The 20,182-nt window shown below is 36.9% G+C and overlaps 1 protein-coding gene across 1 annotated transcript in view; it reads left to right on the forward strand.

Moving 5' to 3' along the window:
• LOC131989076 (tetratricopeptide repeat protein 39B) overlaps positions 1-20,182 on the forward strand; it is a 36,630-nt gene that overhangs the window by 2,496 nt on the left and 13,952 nt on the right. Inside the window, exons 2-5 of the mRNA XM_059354250.1 lie at positions 15,692-15,726; positions 15,945-16,049; positions 17,499-17,630; positions 20,004-20,074. Of these exons, the coding sequence (XP_059210233.1) occupies positions 15,692-15,726; positions 15,945-16,049; positions 17,499-17,630; positions 20,004-20,074 (343 nt within the window). The remainder of the gene's footprint in view (positions 1-15,691; positions 15,727-15,944; positions 16,050-17,498; positions 17,631-20,003; positions 20,075-20,182) is intronic.

The following is a 20,182-nucleotide window of genomic DNA, read 5'->3' on the forward strand; positions in this document are numbered from 1 at the left end:
TATTTAAATATATATATATATATCTGCTGAATAATTAAAAAGTTAAAGTTAAAAAAGTTTCTTTTTAAAAACATTTGCTGCCATTTTATACAATTTCTTTTAATATTTTTTTTACATTAAATTTAAAGTTTTACTGCAATTTCGTAGCAATATTATGCATTTTTTGTGTTGTTTTTTTTTTTTTTTACATATAATTCACTGTAATTTAACATTCAAGACCACTAAGCAATTTAATAATATTTTAAACAATAATATATATATATATATATATATATATATATATCTATATATATATATATATATATATATATATATATAAAATGTCCCTTTATATTAATTTACAGATTTCAACTTTTATTTGAAAATACAATAAAAACCCTGTACAATAATACAGCAAATTTCCTGTATAAATAAATACTTTTTAAATGTTATTTTCTTATACAGTGTAGTATTTTGAATGCAGCACTTTTACCGGATATAAACAGGTTATATAATAAAATAATTATGACATGGTATCTCATATGATAATGTAATATTAGATTAGATTATACTACTATTAACAATAATTAACCATAATAAATATATATATTTTATGGCATTTGCACTGTAAACTATAATGTTCTACAGTGTGTTTGGATCCAGTGAGCTGTGGTTGTTTCTCGGTCAGCTGATCGCTGTTTTATCTATATTCAGTGTGTAATCAGCGTTAAGTAAGGTGATACTTTCCCTGTGTGTGTGTGTGTGTGTGTGTGTGTGTGGGTTTATGTAAATGACAGCTCTGATTCTGACCACAGGCTGCCTGCTGCTCAGCACAAACAGGAAGCTGGATGAGAATTGTTTTCTAACACAATTGCTTTCACTCTGAATCACTCAGATCTGGATGAGTGAGCGAAGTGAAAACGTCTCCGTGGTCGGAGGTGAAACATGACGCACAGTGAGCCGTCAGGGTTAATTTGTAACCTTTATGTTTCCAGTAAAGCCTGATGCTCCACCCGGCTGCAGACTGGGAGTGGCCCAGTTTAACATTATCATGAGGTTCCAGGGAATCAGGATTTACATTAAGAGACAACTTGAACAGCTTCATAGACCAAAAAGGTCTGTGTTTCACAGGTTCTGTTGAGATTTTGGTATGTTTTGGGGTTTTAACCCTCTATGGCAGCTATTCTCAACCTTGGGGTCGGGACCCCAATTGGGGTCGTGAGATGATTTCTGGGGGTCGCCAAATCATTTTGGAAGTCAGCTCGGTCTCCACTGTGTTCAAGTGTTCATATGTTAATGTGTTTTTGGTCACTTAATGTCTTTTTTTGGTCATTTTGTGTCTTTTTTGGATCATTTTGTGTCTTTTTTTAGTCATTTTGTGGGTTTTTTTGGTTATTTTGTTTCTTTTTTGGGTCATTTTGTTTCTTTTTTGGGTCATTTTGTGTCTTTTTTTGGTCATTTTGTGTTTTTTTGGTCGTTTTGTGTCTTTTTTGATCTTTTTGTGGTCAATTTCTGGGTTTTTTTGGTTGTTTTGTGTCTTTTTTGATCATTTTGTTTCCTTTTTTTGGTCATTTTGTTTCTTTTTTTGGGTGATCTGAACTGTGTGTGTGACATTCTGTTCAGTGAGCGGGGGTCACGGACAACATGCATGTTAAATTGGGGGTCGCGACTCAAAAAGGTTGAGAACTACTGCTCTCAGGCAACATACCCATTTTTGGCCTGTCAAATTTCTACAATGCATCTTTTTGAGTGATGCGATACTTTAAAAAAGAGGGAAGAGTATAGGGAACCAATAGCAATGCTTTAATTTGTCACATGACCTCCAGGCGGCCATATTGAAACACTTCTTTGCAGACTTTTCCAAAGGAAACAGCTTTGCCATTTTGCGCCAAAATGGGATTTTCTTGGTTTTTAGCAGATGTCTAAGGGTTCTCTTTGGGGTCCTAATGAGGTATCAGGAAGTTGTGATATTGTAGATTAAAGCGTAGATTGCGGTGGGTTGATTGCAATTCTTAAGGCCAGTGAGTAAGAGTAAGTTCTCCACAAGGTTTAGAGGTCCCTAAAGCCCAGTTAAGATCACAGATTAATGATAAGACACGTTTAAACTTGCATAGAACCGGTCTACAATGCTTTGAAAACCAACTAGTTTAAAGGACTTTTTCAGGAGTTTTGGTTCTAGAGATGGTTCTATGAATTGAGGGGAACTGCAGAAGGGATTAGGGTCCTTTGAAGAGTTCACCAAATCCCTGCTGAAGTTTTAGTGATCTTTTCGTGATATCTTGGGGATTTCTACGTTTAATGGGTATTTAGGGTTCCTAGGTGCTTCAGGATGTTCTAGGAGCATAGGATTTAAATTTAGAGATGACTTGAACAGCTTCATAGACCCAAGATGTCTATGTTCCACAGGTTCTGTTGAGATTTCAGTGTGTTTGGGGTTTTAAGTGAGTTCTCTTAGAATCTGAGAAAGTTTCTTTGTTTTTAGCAGACGTCTAAGGGTTCTCTTTGGGGTCCTAATGAGGTATCAGGAAGTTGTGATAGATTAAGGCGTAGATTGCGGTGGGTTGATTGTAATTCTTAAGGCCAGTGAGTAAGAGTAAGTTCTCCTAAAGGTTCAGAGCTCCCTAAAGCCCAGTTAAGATCACAGATTAATGACAAGACAAGTTTAAACTTGCATAGAACCGCTCTGCAATGCTTTGAAAACCAACTAGTTTAAAGGACTTTTTCAGGAGTTTTGGTTCTAGAGATGGTTCCATGAATTGAGGGGAACTGCAGAAGGGATTAAGGTCCTTTGAAGGGTTCATCAAATCCCTACTTTTTTGAGTGTTAGGGATCTTTTGGAGTTATCTTGGGGATTTCTACTAACTTTTAATGGGTTCTTTAGGGTTCAGGAGGTTCTGGGAACATAAGCTTTCCATTTAGAGGCGACTTGAACGTCTTAATAGACCCAAGATGTCTGTGTTCCACAGGTTATATTGAGATTTCAGTGTGTTTGGGGGTTTTAAGTGAGTTCTCTTAGAATCTGAGAAAGTTTCTTGGTTTTTAGCAGACGTCTAAGGGTTCTCTTTGGGGTCCTAATGAGGTATCAGGAAGTTGTGATAGATTAAGGCGTAGATTGCGGTGGGTTGATTGTAATTCTTAAGGCCAGTGAGTAAGAGTAAGTTCTCCTAAAGGTTCAGAGCTCCCTAAAGCCCAGTTAAGATCACAGATTAATGACAAGACAAGTTAAAAATTGCATAGAACCGGTCTACAATTCTTTGAAAACCAACTAGTTTAAAGGACTTTTTCAGGAGTTTTGGTTCTAGAGATGGTTCTATGAATTGAGGGGAACTGCAGAAGGGAGTAAGGTCCTTTGAAGGGTTCACCAAATCCCTACTTTTTTGAGTGTTAGGCATCTTTTGGAGTTATCTTGGGGATTTCTACTAACTTTTAATGGGTTCTTTTGGGTTCCTAGGTGCTTCAGGATGTTCTAGGAGCATAGGATTTAAATTTAGAGATGGCTTGAACCGCTTCATAGACCCAAGAGGTCTGTGTTCCACAGCTTCTGTTGAGATTTCAGTGTGTTTTGGGGATTTAAGGTGAGTTCTTTTAGAATCTGAGAAAGCTTCTTGGTTTTTAGCAGATGTCTTAGGGTTCTCTTTGGGGTCCTAATGAGGTATCAGGAAGTTGTGATGGATTAAGGCGTAGATTGCGGTGGGTTGATTGTAATTCTTAAGGCCAGTGAGTAAGAGTAAGTTCTCCTAAAGGTTCAGAGCTCCCTAAAGCCCAGTTAAGATCACAGATTAATGATAAGACACGTTTAAACTTGCATAGAACCGGTCTGCAATGCTTTGAAAACCAACTTGCTTAAAAGACTTTTTCAGGAGTTTTGTTCTAGAGATGGTTCTATGATCCCTGCTGAAGTTTTAGTGATCTTTTGGAGTTATCTTGGGGATTTCTACTAACTTTTAATTGGTTCTTTAGGGTTCAGGAGGTTCTGGGAACATAAGCTTTCCATTTAGAGGCGACTTGAACATCTTCATAGACCCAAGCGGTCTGTGTTCCACTGGTTATATTGAGATTTCAGTGTGTTTGGGGTTTTAAGTGAGTTCTCTTAGAATCTGAGAAAGTTTCTTGGTTTTTAGCAGACGTCTAAGGGTTCTCTTTGGGGTCCTAATGAGGTATCAGGAAGTTGTGATAGATTAAGGCGTAGATTGCGGTGGGTTGATTGTAATTCTTAAGGCCAGTGAGTAAGAGTAAGTGCTCCACAAGGTTCAGAGCTCCCTAAAGCCCAGTTAAGATCACAGATTCATGACAAGACAAGTTTAAACTTGCATAGAACCGGTCTGCAATGCTTTGAAAACCAACTAGTTTAAAGGACTTTTTCAGGAGTTTTGGTTCTAGAGATGGTTCTATGAATTGAGGGGAACTGCAGAAGGGATTAAGATCCTTTGAAGGGTTCACCAAATCCCTACTTTTTTGAGTGTTAGGGATCTTTTGGAGTTATCTTGGGGATTTCTGCTAACTTTTAATGGGTTCTTTAGGGTTCCTAGGTGCTTCAAGATGTTCTAGGAGCATAGGATTTAAATTTAGAGATGACTTGAACAGCTTCATAGACCCAAGAGGTCTGTGTTCCACTGGTTCTGTTGAGATTTCAGTGTGTTTTGGGGATTTAAGGTGAGTTCTTTTAGAATCTGAGAAAGTTTCTTTGTTTTTAGCAGACGTCTGAGGGTTCTCTGTGGGGTCTTAAAGGGTCTTAAATGTCAGGAGGTTCTGTTAGATTTAGGCCTGAGATGTCTTTAAGGGGGTTAACTGAAATTAACCCATTGAAGCCTGGAAAGCAGATACTTCGTTTTGTAGTATTTGTATAAGCTCTCAAATACTTTTTGAATTTCATTTCTATCTGCTACAGAGGCTGAAAAATCTATTATTTAGTAGAAATGTTGACACTTCTGTTAAATTTCCAGATAAACTTCAGATTTTAGGGGCTTATTTTAAAATCACCCAGAGATTTTACAGGTGTTTCAGGCCTCAATGGGTTAAGGTGGATCTAGAAAGTCTTTTTAAAGGTTGTAGAAGTTAAAGGACTTTACATGGCGATTAAGGGTCTCAGTCCAGTCAGACGTTGTATATCTGAGCCCAGGCAGTTTTTCCAGGGGGCTGATGTGGTCCTGGTCCTGGTCCTGGTCCTGGTCCTGGTGCTGAGGCTGCCCTACGTCACACCTCACCAGTTCATCTCCTCATCTGAGCTCACAAACGCTCCTGTGTCAGCCTCCGATCTCACTCATCATATTACAGAGGAATTCAGCTGACTGAGGAATGTGGGACTCGCTGTGTTTATAGACGACTTAAACACAGTGGAGGGTTATCGGCCGGACTCGCTGCTCGGCAACAGCACAATAAATCACACAAACATATTAACCCAGTCTGGGAGACACAGTCAGCTGTTGAGAGCGTCCAGTCGAGGGTTTAACCTTCTTTATTTCTGTCCTGTCAGTCTGGGGCGTGAAGCTAATTCTGCTGTTGAGTCATTGTTTCTGATTAAACCCACCAGGTATGAACGGAATGTAAATGTTAATAACAGCCTGAGAACTCATATTTATCCTGCTGCTGGTCGGCCACTCACCTTCTGAACCCTGAGGATTACAGACCTTTACTTAAAGCAGGGGTGGGCAATTAATGTCCCCAAGGGGCCACATGACCAATACCACGAAGGTTGCAGGGGCCGGACCAAAACTCTGAACTAAATTCTGCTCAATATTAATGTAATCGCTTTATGAAATATAGTAAATTATCTGGTTTTGAGCTGCTACTTGATAAGAATACATGTTATGATGAGACTGTTAATGTGGAGTAAATCAAGTATAGCAGTAAAAAGTAGTAAATACTCCAATCACTGTATCACTTTTCAATTTATTTTAAACACAACTGTAAATGACCTTTTTCCTATTTATGTTTTTGTATTATAGCTTGTTTTTCATGTTTGTACATTTTTTAAGGTGTTTTACAATGTTGTGATGCTTTTATTTTTGAAAAGGTGCCGTCCAGTGTAAAACGGGTGCTTTAATTTTGAAAGGTAGTGACAGGAAATAACCGGTAGAACGGTTAAATTAAAAAACGAACGGTAAATAATAACGAGTGCGTCGTAATTCATATAAAGTTGATATAAAGTATGAAAAAGGCTTCTATAGTGGCTGACTGACAGGACACAAGGTTTGTTAAAGTTTATTTTATTCTGTCATATATATTAGTGGCTATATTTGTTGTCTTAACTATAGTAAAAGTGCTTGTTAGCTCTAGTGCTAATGCTAATGTTTGCTATTTTTTTTCAAAATAAAAGCACTGCGGTTATATTGATTTCTAATTTCTGGGTAACCTCACGCGGGCCGCCCAATGCCCAGGTCTGACTTAAAGACACTTATTCAGTATATAATGTCTCAATCGTTCTGTAAATCCACAGATGCAGAAATGAAACTGCGGCTCAGATTTACACATTTTACTGAAGCTGCAAAACTTTTTTTGAGAACAAAAAACATTGCAGTTTGTCAGCATTTTTCAGGTAGAGTTGGTTTCGGGAGGTATCAGGGTTCTTTAGAGAGATTTCTGCACGTTATCCAAGTTTTCTGTCCAGGTTCAATAGTTTTCTGGGCATGTTCCAGGATCCAACAAGTTGGTTTTGCTGTTTTTATTTAGATGCTATAGTAGATTCTTCAGGGTTCCTTAATGAAGTTTACTTTTTGACAAATTTTGACCATTTTTCTCTTCTTCTTTTTTTTCATTTAGTGAGCATTTTGGCTGTGTTACGGATTGAGGCATGAAATTTTGCAGGAACTTTTATTTCTAGTAAAGCTTTTATACTCCTACTCTGTTTATACTACTACTACTATAGGGAGTATATGGCACTACATTAAAAATACTAATGCAATCAAATCAATTTTGTTGCTAATCTTTGACATATCCATGACTCTGATCCGAGCCCCATACTATGTATTATATGGAAAATTATTCATTTTTTTGTGTTGGTGATTATTGGAAGACATTATGGAATCATTCAAATATATAAACTTGCATATAAAGGGTTAACATTCTGAAAAAGGTTGAATGTTTGGTAGTTTTGAACAAGTCTGAAGTTTTGTAAGAGATTTATTTTTTTTAAAAGCAGCTTTTGTGTGCATGGACGTTTTTTCCACAAAGTTGTCCAGAGGGGAGTAAATCTGAGGAAATATGCAATAGAGTCGCTTAATTCTAGTTCTCTGAAAGCTAAAGTTTGTGTGTGTCGGGGATATTTCCCAGATATTGACCGACACAATTTAATTGCATTCAACAGAGACGACTTATTGTGGTACAGGTGACAAGCTATACCATCAACTTAGGACGCTGTATGTTTCAAATAAAAACAGAATGCATCAAATTCAGAGTTCAGAGTGAAAAAATCAGGAGATATCCCAATTTCCTTTTGTAAAAACTGTGAATGGTGACATGGTGATATATTTATAAGTTTTAAAAATGACCCTATGTTTATTCTAAGGTCATGATTAGCTGCTGCAGTGAGAAAACCTTTCAGCTCCTGTTGTCAAAAGTATCGATACTCAAAAAAGTATCGATACTAAAATGTTGTATCCGGATACAATACTCATTTTAAAAAGAATCGATACCTAGCCAAGGAATGAACACTTAAGTTAAGTTATTGTTATTTTTTTATCAAGCTTGCCTAATATTGTGCACAGCATACAACCTCAAAATATTGTTCTAATTGTTGTTGTTTATTGTATTTATTTATTTTTTGCACTACCTCAGACCTGAAGCTCATTATCATAGTTGCAGTTTCTTTTTGCACAACTGTTTTTTATTATAAATATTTAACCTGTGGTTCTGTTCATTTTTACATGTTGCATTATTCTTGTTGATAAAAATATTTCTGTTAAATTTTGGGGTCTTTGTTTTTATCCTTGTGGTATCGAAAATGGTATCGAGTATCGAATATTTTCCTGAGTATCGGTGCCGAGTTGAAAATTTTAGTATCGTGACAACCCTAGTTGAGAGTAAACTTTATTATTTAAAAACCCACTGAAGCGTCTTAATATATATGACAATGCTGCAGTATTAAGCTCCAGGCAGTGAGTAAGGGACGATATGGTCCCTGCAGCGCTGAGAGCTGCTGTGTGAGCGTCTGATTGAGCAAAATGTGATTATTAAGGAAGCACAAGCAGACCACTGTATCTGCCTCTCAGCAGCAACACTCCCATCGCTTCCTATTTCTCCTGCAGGGTCAAAGGTCAAGGCTGCACCGCTGGCGTCAAGGAAACAGTGACACAGACTATGGTTTCACTGGATTGATTGGAGCTTATATGGCTCTTCATAGTATTTACCTTTCAGGGTTCCAGCAGGAATTGTTGAGGAGGTTCTGGGGAACATTTCGGAAGTAACAAGGGATGTTTGGAAGTCTTAAAATCAGTAAAAAAAAAAACAAGATTCTAGGAATAATTTGAGGGTTCTTGTGGATTGCTTTAATGTCTTTGAGGAGGTTCAGTGGGTCATTGAGGAGGGTTCTGGGATCTATATTGGGATTTGAAGTGTTATAGCACAGGTTCGAATGGTTTTGAAGGTCCTTTTAAGATCACTGAAGGGTTCAAACAGTTATTGAGGGTTTTCCATCTTTTTGTTAGGGTGTTCTGATCAATTTTGGGGTTTGTATAATGCAGTTTATTTCGGTTTTGAAGGCCCCCTTAACACCCATTTCGACCAGGGCCGATTCGGAGAGGATGTCTAATTTCAAACCAGTTCTTCTTGTTTCGACAGCCAAAGAACGGCTCTCTGCAGGAAAACTTGTCCTAGAGCAGCACCAACTCTTTCAACAGGTCATCACATGGAGTCCTTCAGGAGGTTTTCTAGGGTTTCTTCAATGGGAACCAAGAAGTTTGATGGGTCTTCCATAAATCTTTGAATATTTTGAGAGATTTCAATTGTTTTTTAGGGTTCTAAGTTGTTATTGACAACACTGAAGGGCCCCAGAGATCATTGAGGGGGGTTGATTCATTAAATCAGGTTTAGAGTCCTTCTGGTGGTTTTTAGATCTGGGGACATCAATGACTGGAGTCATTCAGGAGGTTCTGATGGTCTTATGGAACCTTCTTGAAGATTTGATGGGTTTGTAGAAAGTTTCTAGGGTTTCTTCAATGGGAACCAAGAAGTTTGATGGGTCTTCCATGAATCTTTGAATATTTTGAGAGATTTCAACAGGTCATTTAATGGCTATGGTGGGTCATAGAGTTGTTTTTTAAGGTTCTAAGTTGTTCTTGACATCACTGAAGGGCCCCAGAGGCCATTGAGGGAGGTTGTAGAGGTGTTTGTGGTTCCCATTGATCATTAAATCAGGTTTAGAGTCCTTCTGGTGGTTTTTAGATCTGGGGAGGACAGTGACTGGAGTCCTTCAGGAGGTTCTGATGGTCTTATAGAACCTTCTTGAAGTTTTGATGGGTTTGTAGAAAGTTTCTAGGGTTTCTTCAATGGGAACCAAGACGTTTGATGGGTCTTCCATAAATATTTGAATATTTTGAGAGATTTCAACAGGTCATTTAATGGCTATGGTGGGTCATAGAGTGTTTTTTTTAGGGTTCTAAGTTGTTCTTGACATCACTGAAGGGCCCCAGAGGCCATTGAGGGGGGTTGTAGAGGTGTTTGGGGTTCCCATTGATCATTAAATCAGGTTTAGAGTCCTTCTGGTGGTTTTTAGAGCTGGGGAGGACAGTGACTGGAGTCCTTCAGGAGGTTCTGATGGTCTTATGGAACCTTCTTGAAGTTTTGATGGGTTTGTAGAAAGTTTCTAGGGTTTCTTCAATGGGAACCAAGACGTTTGATGGGTCTTCCATAAATATTTGAATATTTTGAGAGTTTTCAACAGGTCATTTAATGGCTATGGTGGGTCATAGAGTGTTTTTTTTAGGGTTCTAAGTTGTTCTTGACATCACTGAAGGGCCCCAGAGGTCATTGAGGGGGGTTGTAGAGGTGTTTGGGGTTCCCATTGATCATTAAATCAGGTTTAGAGTCCTTCTGGTGGTTTTTAGAGCTGGGGAGGACAGTGACTGGAGTCCTTCAGGAGGTTCTGATGGTCTTATGGAACCTTCTTGAAGTTTTGATGGGTTTGTAGAAAGTTTCTAGGGTTTCTTCAATGGGAACCAAGACGTTTGATGGGTCTTCCATAAATATTTGAATATTTTGAGAGTTTTCAACAGGTCATTTAATGGCTATGGTGGGTCATAGAGTGTTTTTTTAGGGTTCTAAGTTGTTCTTGACATCACTGAAGGGCCCCAGAGGTCATTGAGGGGGGTTGTAGAGGTGTTTGGGGTTCCCATTGATCATTAAATCGGGTTTAGAGTCCTTCTGGTGGTTTTTAGATCTGGGGAGATCAGTGACTGGAGTCCTTCAGGAGGTTCTGATGGTTTTATGGAACCTTCTTGGAGATTTGATGGGTTTGTAGAAAGTTTCTAGGGTTTCTTCAATGGGAACCAAGAAGTTTGATGGGTCTTCCATAAATATTTGAATATTTTGAGAGTTTTCAACAGGTCATTAAATGGCTATGGTGGGTCATAGAGTTCTTTTTTTAGGGTTCTAAGTTGTTCTTGACATCACTGAAGGGCCCCAGAGGTCATTGAGGGGGGTTGTAGAGGTGTTTGGGGTTCCCATTGATCAGTAAATCAGGTTTAGAGTCCTTCTGGTGGTTTTTAGAGCTGAGGAGATCAGAGACTGGAGTCCTTCAGGAGGTTCTGATGGTCTGAGGAGCTTCCAGTGCCTCTGAAAGTAGATTTGTTGCCTCTGAGAGAGTTTTTAGCGGACATTGAGGGCGTTCTCGGGGCTCTTTGGGAGTTTCTGAGCTTCCTTGAGAGTTGTTGGGTTGTTTTTAGTGAGTCTGCTTGGTAACAGGACACAGTGTCTAGGTCTTGACTAATTGATTAGAAAGCTGCTGCTGTCACAAGAGAAGCTTCTCTGACATTGACCTCCACTTGTGTGTAATATCATACAGCCGTGTAGCTTTTGCTTCTTTCCACATCCCCTGTTTTCACCCAACTGTCCACTGAAAAACACGAAATCTGAAAAAAATCTTCTTTTTTATCAGGTCAAATAAGTACTTAGTCAAGTCAAGTCAAGTCAACGTTTATTTATAGACATTTAAAAACAACTTCAGTTGACCAAAGTACTGTACAGTTATTAAAATAGAATAAATCATACACAAATAGGTATAAATAAAGACAATGAAAACAATAAAATACTAAAAACAGTAAAACAATAAAATAAAATAGAATAAAATAGTAATAAAAGCTCAATCCAAAACAGAGTTAGAGATTAAAAAAGACAAATAAAAGGGTAAAAAAGAAACAGAGTTAGAGATTAAAAAAAAGACAAATAAAAGGGTAAAAAAGTAAATAAGAAACAGAGTTAGAGATAAAAAAAAGACAAATAAAAGGGTAAAAAAGTAAAAAAGAAACAGAATTAGAGATAAAAAAAGACAAATAAAAGGGTAAAAAAGTAAAAAAGAAACAGAGTTAGAGATAAAAAAAGACAAATAAAAGGGTAAAAAAGAAACAGAGTTAGAGATTAAAAAAAGACAAATAAAAGGGTAAAAAAGAAACAGAGTTAGAGATAAAAAAAGACAAATAAAAGGGTAAAAAAGAAACAGAGTTAGAGATTAAAAAAAAGACAAATAAAAGGGTAAAAAAGTAAAAAAGAAACAGAGTTAGAGATAAAAAAAGACAAATAAAAGGGTAAAAAAGAAACAGAGTTAGAGATTAAAAAAAGACAAATAAAAGGGTAAAAAAGTAAAAAAGAAACAGAGTTAGAGATTAAAAAAAAGACAAATAAAAGGGTAAAAAAGAATCAGAGTTAGAGATTAAAAAAAAGACAAATAAAAGGGTAAGAAAGAAAGTCAAGGATTCTTGCCTAGCTGGGACTTAGGAGATACATGGACCTCAAACAAAACTAAATTAGTGCTTTTACTGAAGTAAATCCTTATTTTATTAGTTTTTTATTTATCATGATCCTGTTTAAAAGCTGCTCTCGGCGCTCCCGGCTGCAAATCACCACCTGTCCATTCACCTCTAACAGCCTATTGTGTTATGAATTAATGTGCTGAACTGGCTGGTTAAACTGCATTCTGCATCTATAATAACTCACACACACACACACACACACACACACACAGACAGCAGGAGTTCATGGCGTTTGTGTGCAGAAAGCTGTGAAAACTGACAAAACCACCTACAGAGTGTGAGTTGGTGTCAGAGAGAGCATCTGTCTGAACGGAGAGAGAGAGAGAGAGAGATGAAAGTGTGAAAAAGAGGAGTGAGAGTAGCGAGCGTCTGTTTCGATTCACACAGATTTTTATTTTTTCTGGCCTGAAGCCTTCCTCCCGCACACCTCGCCTGCTCCTTTTCCAAACATATTTCTTTTTTAGCGACTTCTATTTCTCGCCCTTAAAGAGGCCCTGACTCTACAATTAGTCAAAAGTTCAACTTCTGCACCCCAACGAGACATTTCAAGGTTTTTTTGACGTTCTTTTTACATTCTCCTCTCTGTGTACAATAAATTTGTATATACAATCTTATATACAATCAAGTTTCAAGTTTATTTGTATAGCACAATTCAACACAGGGTAATTCAAAGTGCTTTACATACACATTAAAACAGCAAAAACAGTCATTTAAAACAGGGAAATAGAAATAAAAATATATACAATAAATCTATTAATCTATAAAGTCCTGCAGCTCTGTGGAATCATCACAATCAGAACAACTTAAACATGTCTTTGTTCAGAATAGCACAGTTAGAATGACAGAAATCAGGAAAAAAAGAAGACAAGTTGAATTTCTCTGATTATTTAAAAAAAAAATTGGAATAAAACACGTTTCCAAGTACCCACAAGTGTCACAAATGTCATGAAAAAGGTTTGTTTCACATATACTACATATTGAAGAAAAACCACCACAAAATTACTAAAAGAAAAGCCCTAAAAACAATTAAAAAAAACACAAAATGACCAAAAAAGACACAAATTACCCCAAAAGGACACACAAATACTAAAAAAGACACAAAACTACCAAAAAAGACACATAAAAAGTATAAAATGACCAATGTTCTCCACATGTTTCCAGCCTCTCCTGTCCTCTCCTCTCTGCTCTGTGTAAACAGCCTCTCCTGTCCTCTCCTCTCTGCTCTGTGTAAACAGCCTCTCCTGTCCTCTCCTCTCTGCTCTGTGTAAACAGCCTCTCCTGTCCTCTCCTCTCTGCTCTGTGTAAACAGCCTCTCCTGTCCTCTCCTCTCAGCTCTGTGTAAACCGCCTCTCCTGTCCTCTCCTCTCAGCTCTGTGTAAACAGCCTCTCCTGTCACTATAGAGATGTGTATTTCAGATCATGCTGATATAAATTGTAAGTAACAGAAATAACTCCAACAGATAAATACACAACAGCATCGTCTGCATACAGCCAAACAAAACCTGCTGCATGACACAATTCTGCTCATTTATTATTTATTTATTAAAGTTTTGGTTACTTTTTATAACAGAAACTTTTGTAACTGATGATCTGTTCAAGGACTGTCGGAAAGTTCGAACTCTGGCGATAATTTTTCTGTTCTACAAAAAATGGTCGATTTTGGGAGATTTTTCTAACAAAACATACTTTTCACGAGATGAAAATGCAAAAGTAGATGATAATTTCCTCCACAATTTATCAGTAATTTTTTTTAAACTCAATTTGTTTGACCAGAAGTCAAAACAATGACATAAGCAGAGAAAACGTTATGTAAATGTTTCGTATTGATCAGGAACTTGACCAACAGAATGGTTATTGATCGTCTTTCTGTCAGTCATGTAGCTTTATATTACCCGTATAGATCTTTCCATAGAAACTCCTCCATTTTCCTCTAAAGCCGTTTTATTTCAGCACAGTAACGGGGGCGGCGTTTCAGAAATAGCTCCTCTGTTGTGGAGGACGGCAACAAGCATATTTGTTTTCTTGGAAGCTGAGTAGCTCGGGGGGAAATAACCTAAACAGACAACAGATCATTCTGACAGATCAGTCTGGAACATGTTGAGGCTTCTGAGACGTTTTGTTTATGAATTATTATCATGTTTAAATGTCTGAATGTCTCTGTGGAGCAGATTGTTCAGTGGACAGAGAGGAACGGGTCACAGTGCTGCAGCCGCTACAGTCAGCAGCCTGCAGGCTCACTGTGTGTGTGTGAGTGTGTGTGTGTGAGTGTGTGTGTGTGTGTGTGTGTGTGTGTGTGAGTGACTGCAGCTGCACGCTATTATGTAAGAAGTCACTGGGATTCTATTATTAGCTGCTGCTGAGGCTCCAGAGACTGTGTGTGTGTGTGTGTGTGTGTGTGTGTGTGTGTGTGTGTGTGTGTGTGTGTGTGTGTGAAATTAATGCTGCTACTTTCAAGTTCACATGTTGGTGCAAAAATAGAAACTGTGTTGGCTCATAGTGTGTGTGTGTGTGTGTGTGTGTGTTAGGGTTGTGTCTTTTTTGGTAATATTGTGTCTTTTGTTCTTTTTGTGACTTTTTGGTGATTTTGTGTCTTTTTTTGAGAATTTTGTGTTCTTTTTGTGTCATTTTTGGTCATTTTGTGTCTTCTTTATCATTTTTTATGTCTTTTTTTTGTCATTTTGTGTCTTGTTTTTAGTCATTTTGTTTCTCTTTTGGTTTTGTGTGTGTGTGTGTGTGTGTGTGTGTGTGTGTGTGTGTGTATGTGTGAAATGAATGCTGCTACTTTCAAGTTCTCATGTTGGCGTAAAAATAGAAGCTGTGTTGACTCATAGTGTGTGTGTGTGTGTGTGTGTGTGTGTGTTAGGGTTGTGTCTTTTTTGGTAATTTTGTATCTTCTGTGTTCTTTTTGTGTAATTTTTGGTCATTTTGTGTCATTTTTGGTCATTTTGTGTCTTCTTTATCATTTTGTGTCTTGTTTTTAGTCATTTTGTTTCTCTTTTGGTCAATTTTAGGATTGGCTAACTTGTATGAATATAGTGGAGATACTGGTCATGAAACTACAAGGTGTTACTCCACAAAAAGAGTCATATTTAAAACAAATATTGTGTGTGTGTGCTGGACCTCCTTGAACAAACAGTGTGACCTGTAGCAGAGCTGCTGAAATCAGATAAAATGTGTCTGCAGCTCCTCCAACGTTTCTCAATAACTGCTTCAACTTGTTTCTTTAATCAGAACAAATAAAACGACTTTAGACCTTCAAATTACATGCAATGCTGACGCTAAAATCCAGTTTTGTATTTCTAAAAGCAGCAACCCTACCGGCTGCAGGACATTAAAAGGGTCACTGTTGTTTTATTGACTTTGTGCTCTGTCAGCACTTCTCTAAGGTTAGTTCCTGGTTAGGCTCTAAACGACAGTTTAAAGAGGAAATACATGATGTAATTGTTGTTTTTTTGTCATTTCATGTTTCATGTTAATCATTTTACACCTTTTCTTGGCCTTTTAAAATCTTTTATTGGTAATTTTGTGCCTTTTTTTGGCTTTTTTTTTTTTCATTTTCCTGGATATGTTCATCTGTAAAATAACTTACTATTAAGCCAGGCTGTTTTTTTGTTTTGTTTTGTTTTTTTTACAATTTTTTACAGTGTTTATGTGATTGAGTGAAGATATGTGATTATATTATTATTATTATTATTATTATTATATTATTGATATATCTGATTCTAACCAGAATGTTTTTCTGTGGTTTTTAGGAATGCTTTGAAGATGCCTACGACAGGATACCTGCGTGAGTACACACACACACACCCACACACACACACACACACTCACTTATGCTTGTCTGGTGTCTGTGTCTGTGTTATAGAAACTGAGCCACTTCCTGTCGACTTCCTGTCGGCTTCCTGTCAACTTCCTGTGCTGATCTGTGTGTGTGTGTGTGTGTGTGTGTGTGTGTGTGTTTGTTTGTGTGTGTGTGTGTGTGTGTGTGTGTGTGTGTGTGTGCAGGGCCTGTCAGATGGACCTGCAGACAGCCATCCAGGAGACTCAGTGTGCTCTGAATCTGGTCCTCAACAACAAGTTCTCTGAAGCCCTGGACCTCCTCAAACCATGGTAACCACGGCAACAAGTCTGTGTGTGTGTGTGTGTGTGTGTGTGTGTGTGTGTGTGTGTGTGTGTTTGCATTGTGCCAAACACACAGTGCAGTGTGTTGTGGTGTATTTGTGAGTGAAATGTATATTTTGGTCAAAGAGAGCCAGAAAAACTGCTGATATTCCTGCAACAAAGTATAATTCTGTCTGTGTGTGTGTGTGTGTGTGTGTGTGTGTGTGTTTGTCTTCATATAGTTGTGAGGACCAACCCATGGCAGAATACCAACATTGTGAGGACATTTGTAGTTGTGAGGACATTTTTTCCAGTCCTCACAAAGAAAATGCTAGGATAGCCTCTAAAGGCCTTAATTAATCATCTGTATGAATTTCAGGGAAGGTCCTAACAGAGATGGTAAACCCTGAAATGTGTGTGTTGGGCTAGGGGAAGTGGTGGTCCTCACAACTACACAAAGACATGTATGTGTGTGTGTGTGTGTGTGTGTGTGTGTGAGTGAGATTGCTTCAAGGTTTGAATTGAAGTTTTAGTATTTTTGCAAATTCCACAATGATAGAACTGGCTTCTTAGAAAAGTATCTACTTTTAATTGTAGGTCCCCATTAGTCACCAAATAATCTGTGTGAAATATGCTAATTCATGTAAATGATGTACCCTGAAAGCATGTTTTTCCGGATGTCCCCATAAAGCCTGATAAAAACATCACTTCATCATTTCAGAGGTTTGAAGGCGTGTATAGGCTGACTAAGCTACGGCAAGTTTACAGATTTTTTTCCAGCTCTCTACAGCCTCTAGTAAGGATGGTCCCCACAAGGGATGATTAAAACTGGAGTCCCCACGATGTATGAAAACCAGTATATGTGTGTGTGTGTGTGATTGCTTCAAGGTTTGAATTGAAGTTTTAGTATTTTTGCAAATTCCACAATGATAGAATTGGCTTCTTAGAAACGTATCTAATTTTAATTGTAGGTCCCCATTAGTCACCAAATAATATGTGTGAAATATGCTAATTCATGTAAATGATGTACCCTGAAAGCATGTTTACTGGTTTTTCCGGATGTCCCAATAAAGCCTGATAAAAACATCACTTCATCATTTCAGATTTCAGGTTTGAAGGCGTGTATAGGCTAACTAAGCTACGGCAAGTTTACTCATTTTTTTCCAGCTCTCTACAGCCTCTAGAAAGGATGGTCCCCACAAGTGATGATTAAAACTGGAGTCCCCACGATGTATGAAAACCAGTATGTGTGTGTGTGTGTGTGTGTGTGTGTGTGTGTGTGTGTGTGTGTGTGTGTGTGTTTGCATTGTGCCAAACACACAGTGCAGTGTGTTGTGGTGTATTTGTGAGTGAAATGTATATTTTGGTCAAAGAGAGCCAGAAAAAATGCTGATATTCCTGCAACAAAGTGTAATTCTGTGTGTGTGTGTGTGTGTGTGTGTGTGTGTGTGTGTGCAGGTGGAGGGACAGTATGTACCATGCGCTGGGGTACAGCAGCATCCTGGTGATGCAGGCCACCATGACCTTCGAGCACCGAGACATCCAGACGGCCATGGCCACCATCAAGGAGGCTCTGCAGACCTGCCAGAGGTCAGAATACAGGATTTATGTTTAGTTTATCACCAAATACCTGCAGAATTTTATATGAAGATGATAAAGATTATAGCTGTTAAACATCAGCATGTTAGCATTGAGCTCAAAGCACCACTGTGTTGCAGAAAATGACATATTTTGCTAAAAAAAAAATGACCAAAAGACACATGATGACTAAAATAAGACAAAAAATGACTCAAAAAAAGGCACAAAAAAGACAGAAAAATGACTAAAAAAAGACACAAAATGACTAAAAAAAGACACAAAATGACCAAAAAGGAAACAAAATGACCAAAAAAGACACAAAATGACTAAAAAAAGACACACAATGACTTAAAAAAAGACACAAAATTACTAAAAAAATCACACAAAATGACCAAAAAAGACAAAATTACTAAAAAAAGACACAAAAGACCCTAAAAAGACACATAAAAAAGACACAAAATGACCAAAAAAGACACAAAATTACGAAAAAAGGACTCAAAATGGCTAAAAAAGACACAAAATGACTAAAAAAGGACATAGAATAACCAAAAAAGACACAAAATTACTAAAAAAGACACAAAATGACTGAAAAAATACACAAAATGGCTAAAAGAGACAAAATGACCAAAAGAGACACAAAATGACCAAAAAGGAAACAAAATGACAAAAAAAGACACAAAATGACTAAAACAGACACACAATGACTTAAAAAAAGACACAAAACTACTAAAAAAATCACACAAAATGACCAAAAAAGACAAAATTACTAAAAAACATACACCAAAAGACCCTAAAAAGACACATAAAAAAGACACAAAATGACCAAAAAAGACACAAAATTACGAAAAAAGGACTCAAAATTTTAAGAAAGACACAAAATGACTAAAAAAGGACATAGAATAACCAAAAAAGACACAAAATTACTAAAAAAGACACAAAATGACTTAAAAAAAGACACAAAATGACCAAAAAAGACACAAAATTATGAAAAAATTACACAAAATGTTAAAAAAGACACAAAATGGCTAAAAAAGACACAAAATGACTAAAAAAGGACATAGAATAACCAAAAAAGACACAAAATTACTAAAAAAGACACAAAATTACTAAAACAAGAAACAAAAAAGACACAAAATTACTAAAAAAAACACAAAATGACCAAAAGAGACACAAAATGACCCTAAAAAGACACAAAATTACTAAAAAAAGACACAAAATTACCAAAAAAGACACAAAATAACCAAAAAAAAGACAAAAGATGTTCAAAAAGACACAAAATGACCAAAAAATTATGAACACAAAATGATGTGCAACTGTTTCATCAGTTCTTGGCACTGAAGATGTTATGAAACAGTTACATTTAAAGGGATAGTTCTGGATTTTTGACATTAAGTTGTTTGAAATCTGATCGTAGAATAGATGGTTCCAATCAGCCGACAGAGTGATGTTCAGCATAGTATCTCCATATTTTGCGTTGCAATATAATATCGATTCATGGCTGCCAAGTATCGATATTTAGTGTTACGTATTTTCGCCGTTTTTGTGTTTTGTGTCTTTTTTAGTCATTTTGTGTCTTTTTTCTGTCATTATGGTTTTTTTTAGCCATTTTGTTTCTTGTTTTTGGTCATTTTGTGTCTCTTTAGGTCATTTTGTGGGTTTTTTCTTTGGTCGTTGTGTGTCTTTTTGTTCATTTTTGGGATTGGCTAACTTTTATGAATATAGTGGAGATACTGATGTCCAAAATACTGAACCATCCCTTTAACTGTTCATCATTTTCTGATGAAAAAGTGTTCAATCTTCCTCTTAACTTTTGTCTCTTTTTTCCATTTTGCAATAAAATACCTGTTATATATGTTATATATACTTGTAGTTGCAGTTTACATGGAATTCATATCAGCAGTAATGATCATTTAATTTGACATTTATTACATATCAGAAGAACTCTTATTTACAACTAATTTTTATCATGCAATCGACTTAAATACTGTATCACAGGAATTCAACTAGTGCTTTTTCTTTGTTATGATTCTTTGTGTATTTATTTTTATTGTTTTCATAACAGAAAAATATATACAAATTATGTATACAAATTAGAGATAAATGGTGGAGCTACACAGAACAATATGTTTTGGTTTTTTTGACAGAGTTTTTGACATTAGACAAACAAAACAAGGGTATAACATGAATGGCACAGCAATAGAATAACACTAATTCAGTTTTTAGACATTAAATCAAGAAAAGGTTGCCATATTTTAAAAAAGATATCCTCTTTAGTAGATATGATGTACCTGATTTTCTCCAAGTGTAATACATCTCCCAGCTCTCTCAACCACATTTTTGTTATGATTCTTGTCTTTATAACTGTGTTATTATTAAATTCTGCAGGTTCAGGAAGAAGAACTCTGTGGTGGGATCTCTGTCTAGTCTCATCAGCAAACAGTCCAACCTGCAGGAAGGTACATGTCCCGCCCCCACACACCGTTTGATTGACAGCTGAGGTCTGCAGCTCAGAAAACTTCAAATCAGAAGCAGCATGAAGTCACTGTGTGTGTGTGTGTGTGTGT

This window comes from Centropristis striata, chromosome 17 (genome assembly GCF_030273125.1).
Source record: "Centropristis striata isolate RG_2023a ecotype Rhode Island chromosome 17, C.striata_1.0, whole genome shotgun sequence".
NCBI lineage: Eukaryota > Metazoa > Chordata > Actinopteri > Perciformes > Serranidae > Centropristis > Centropristis striata.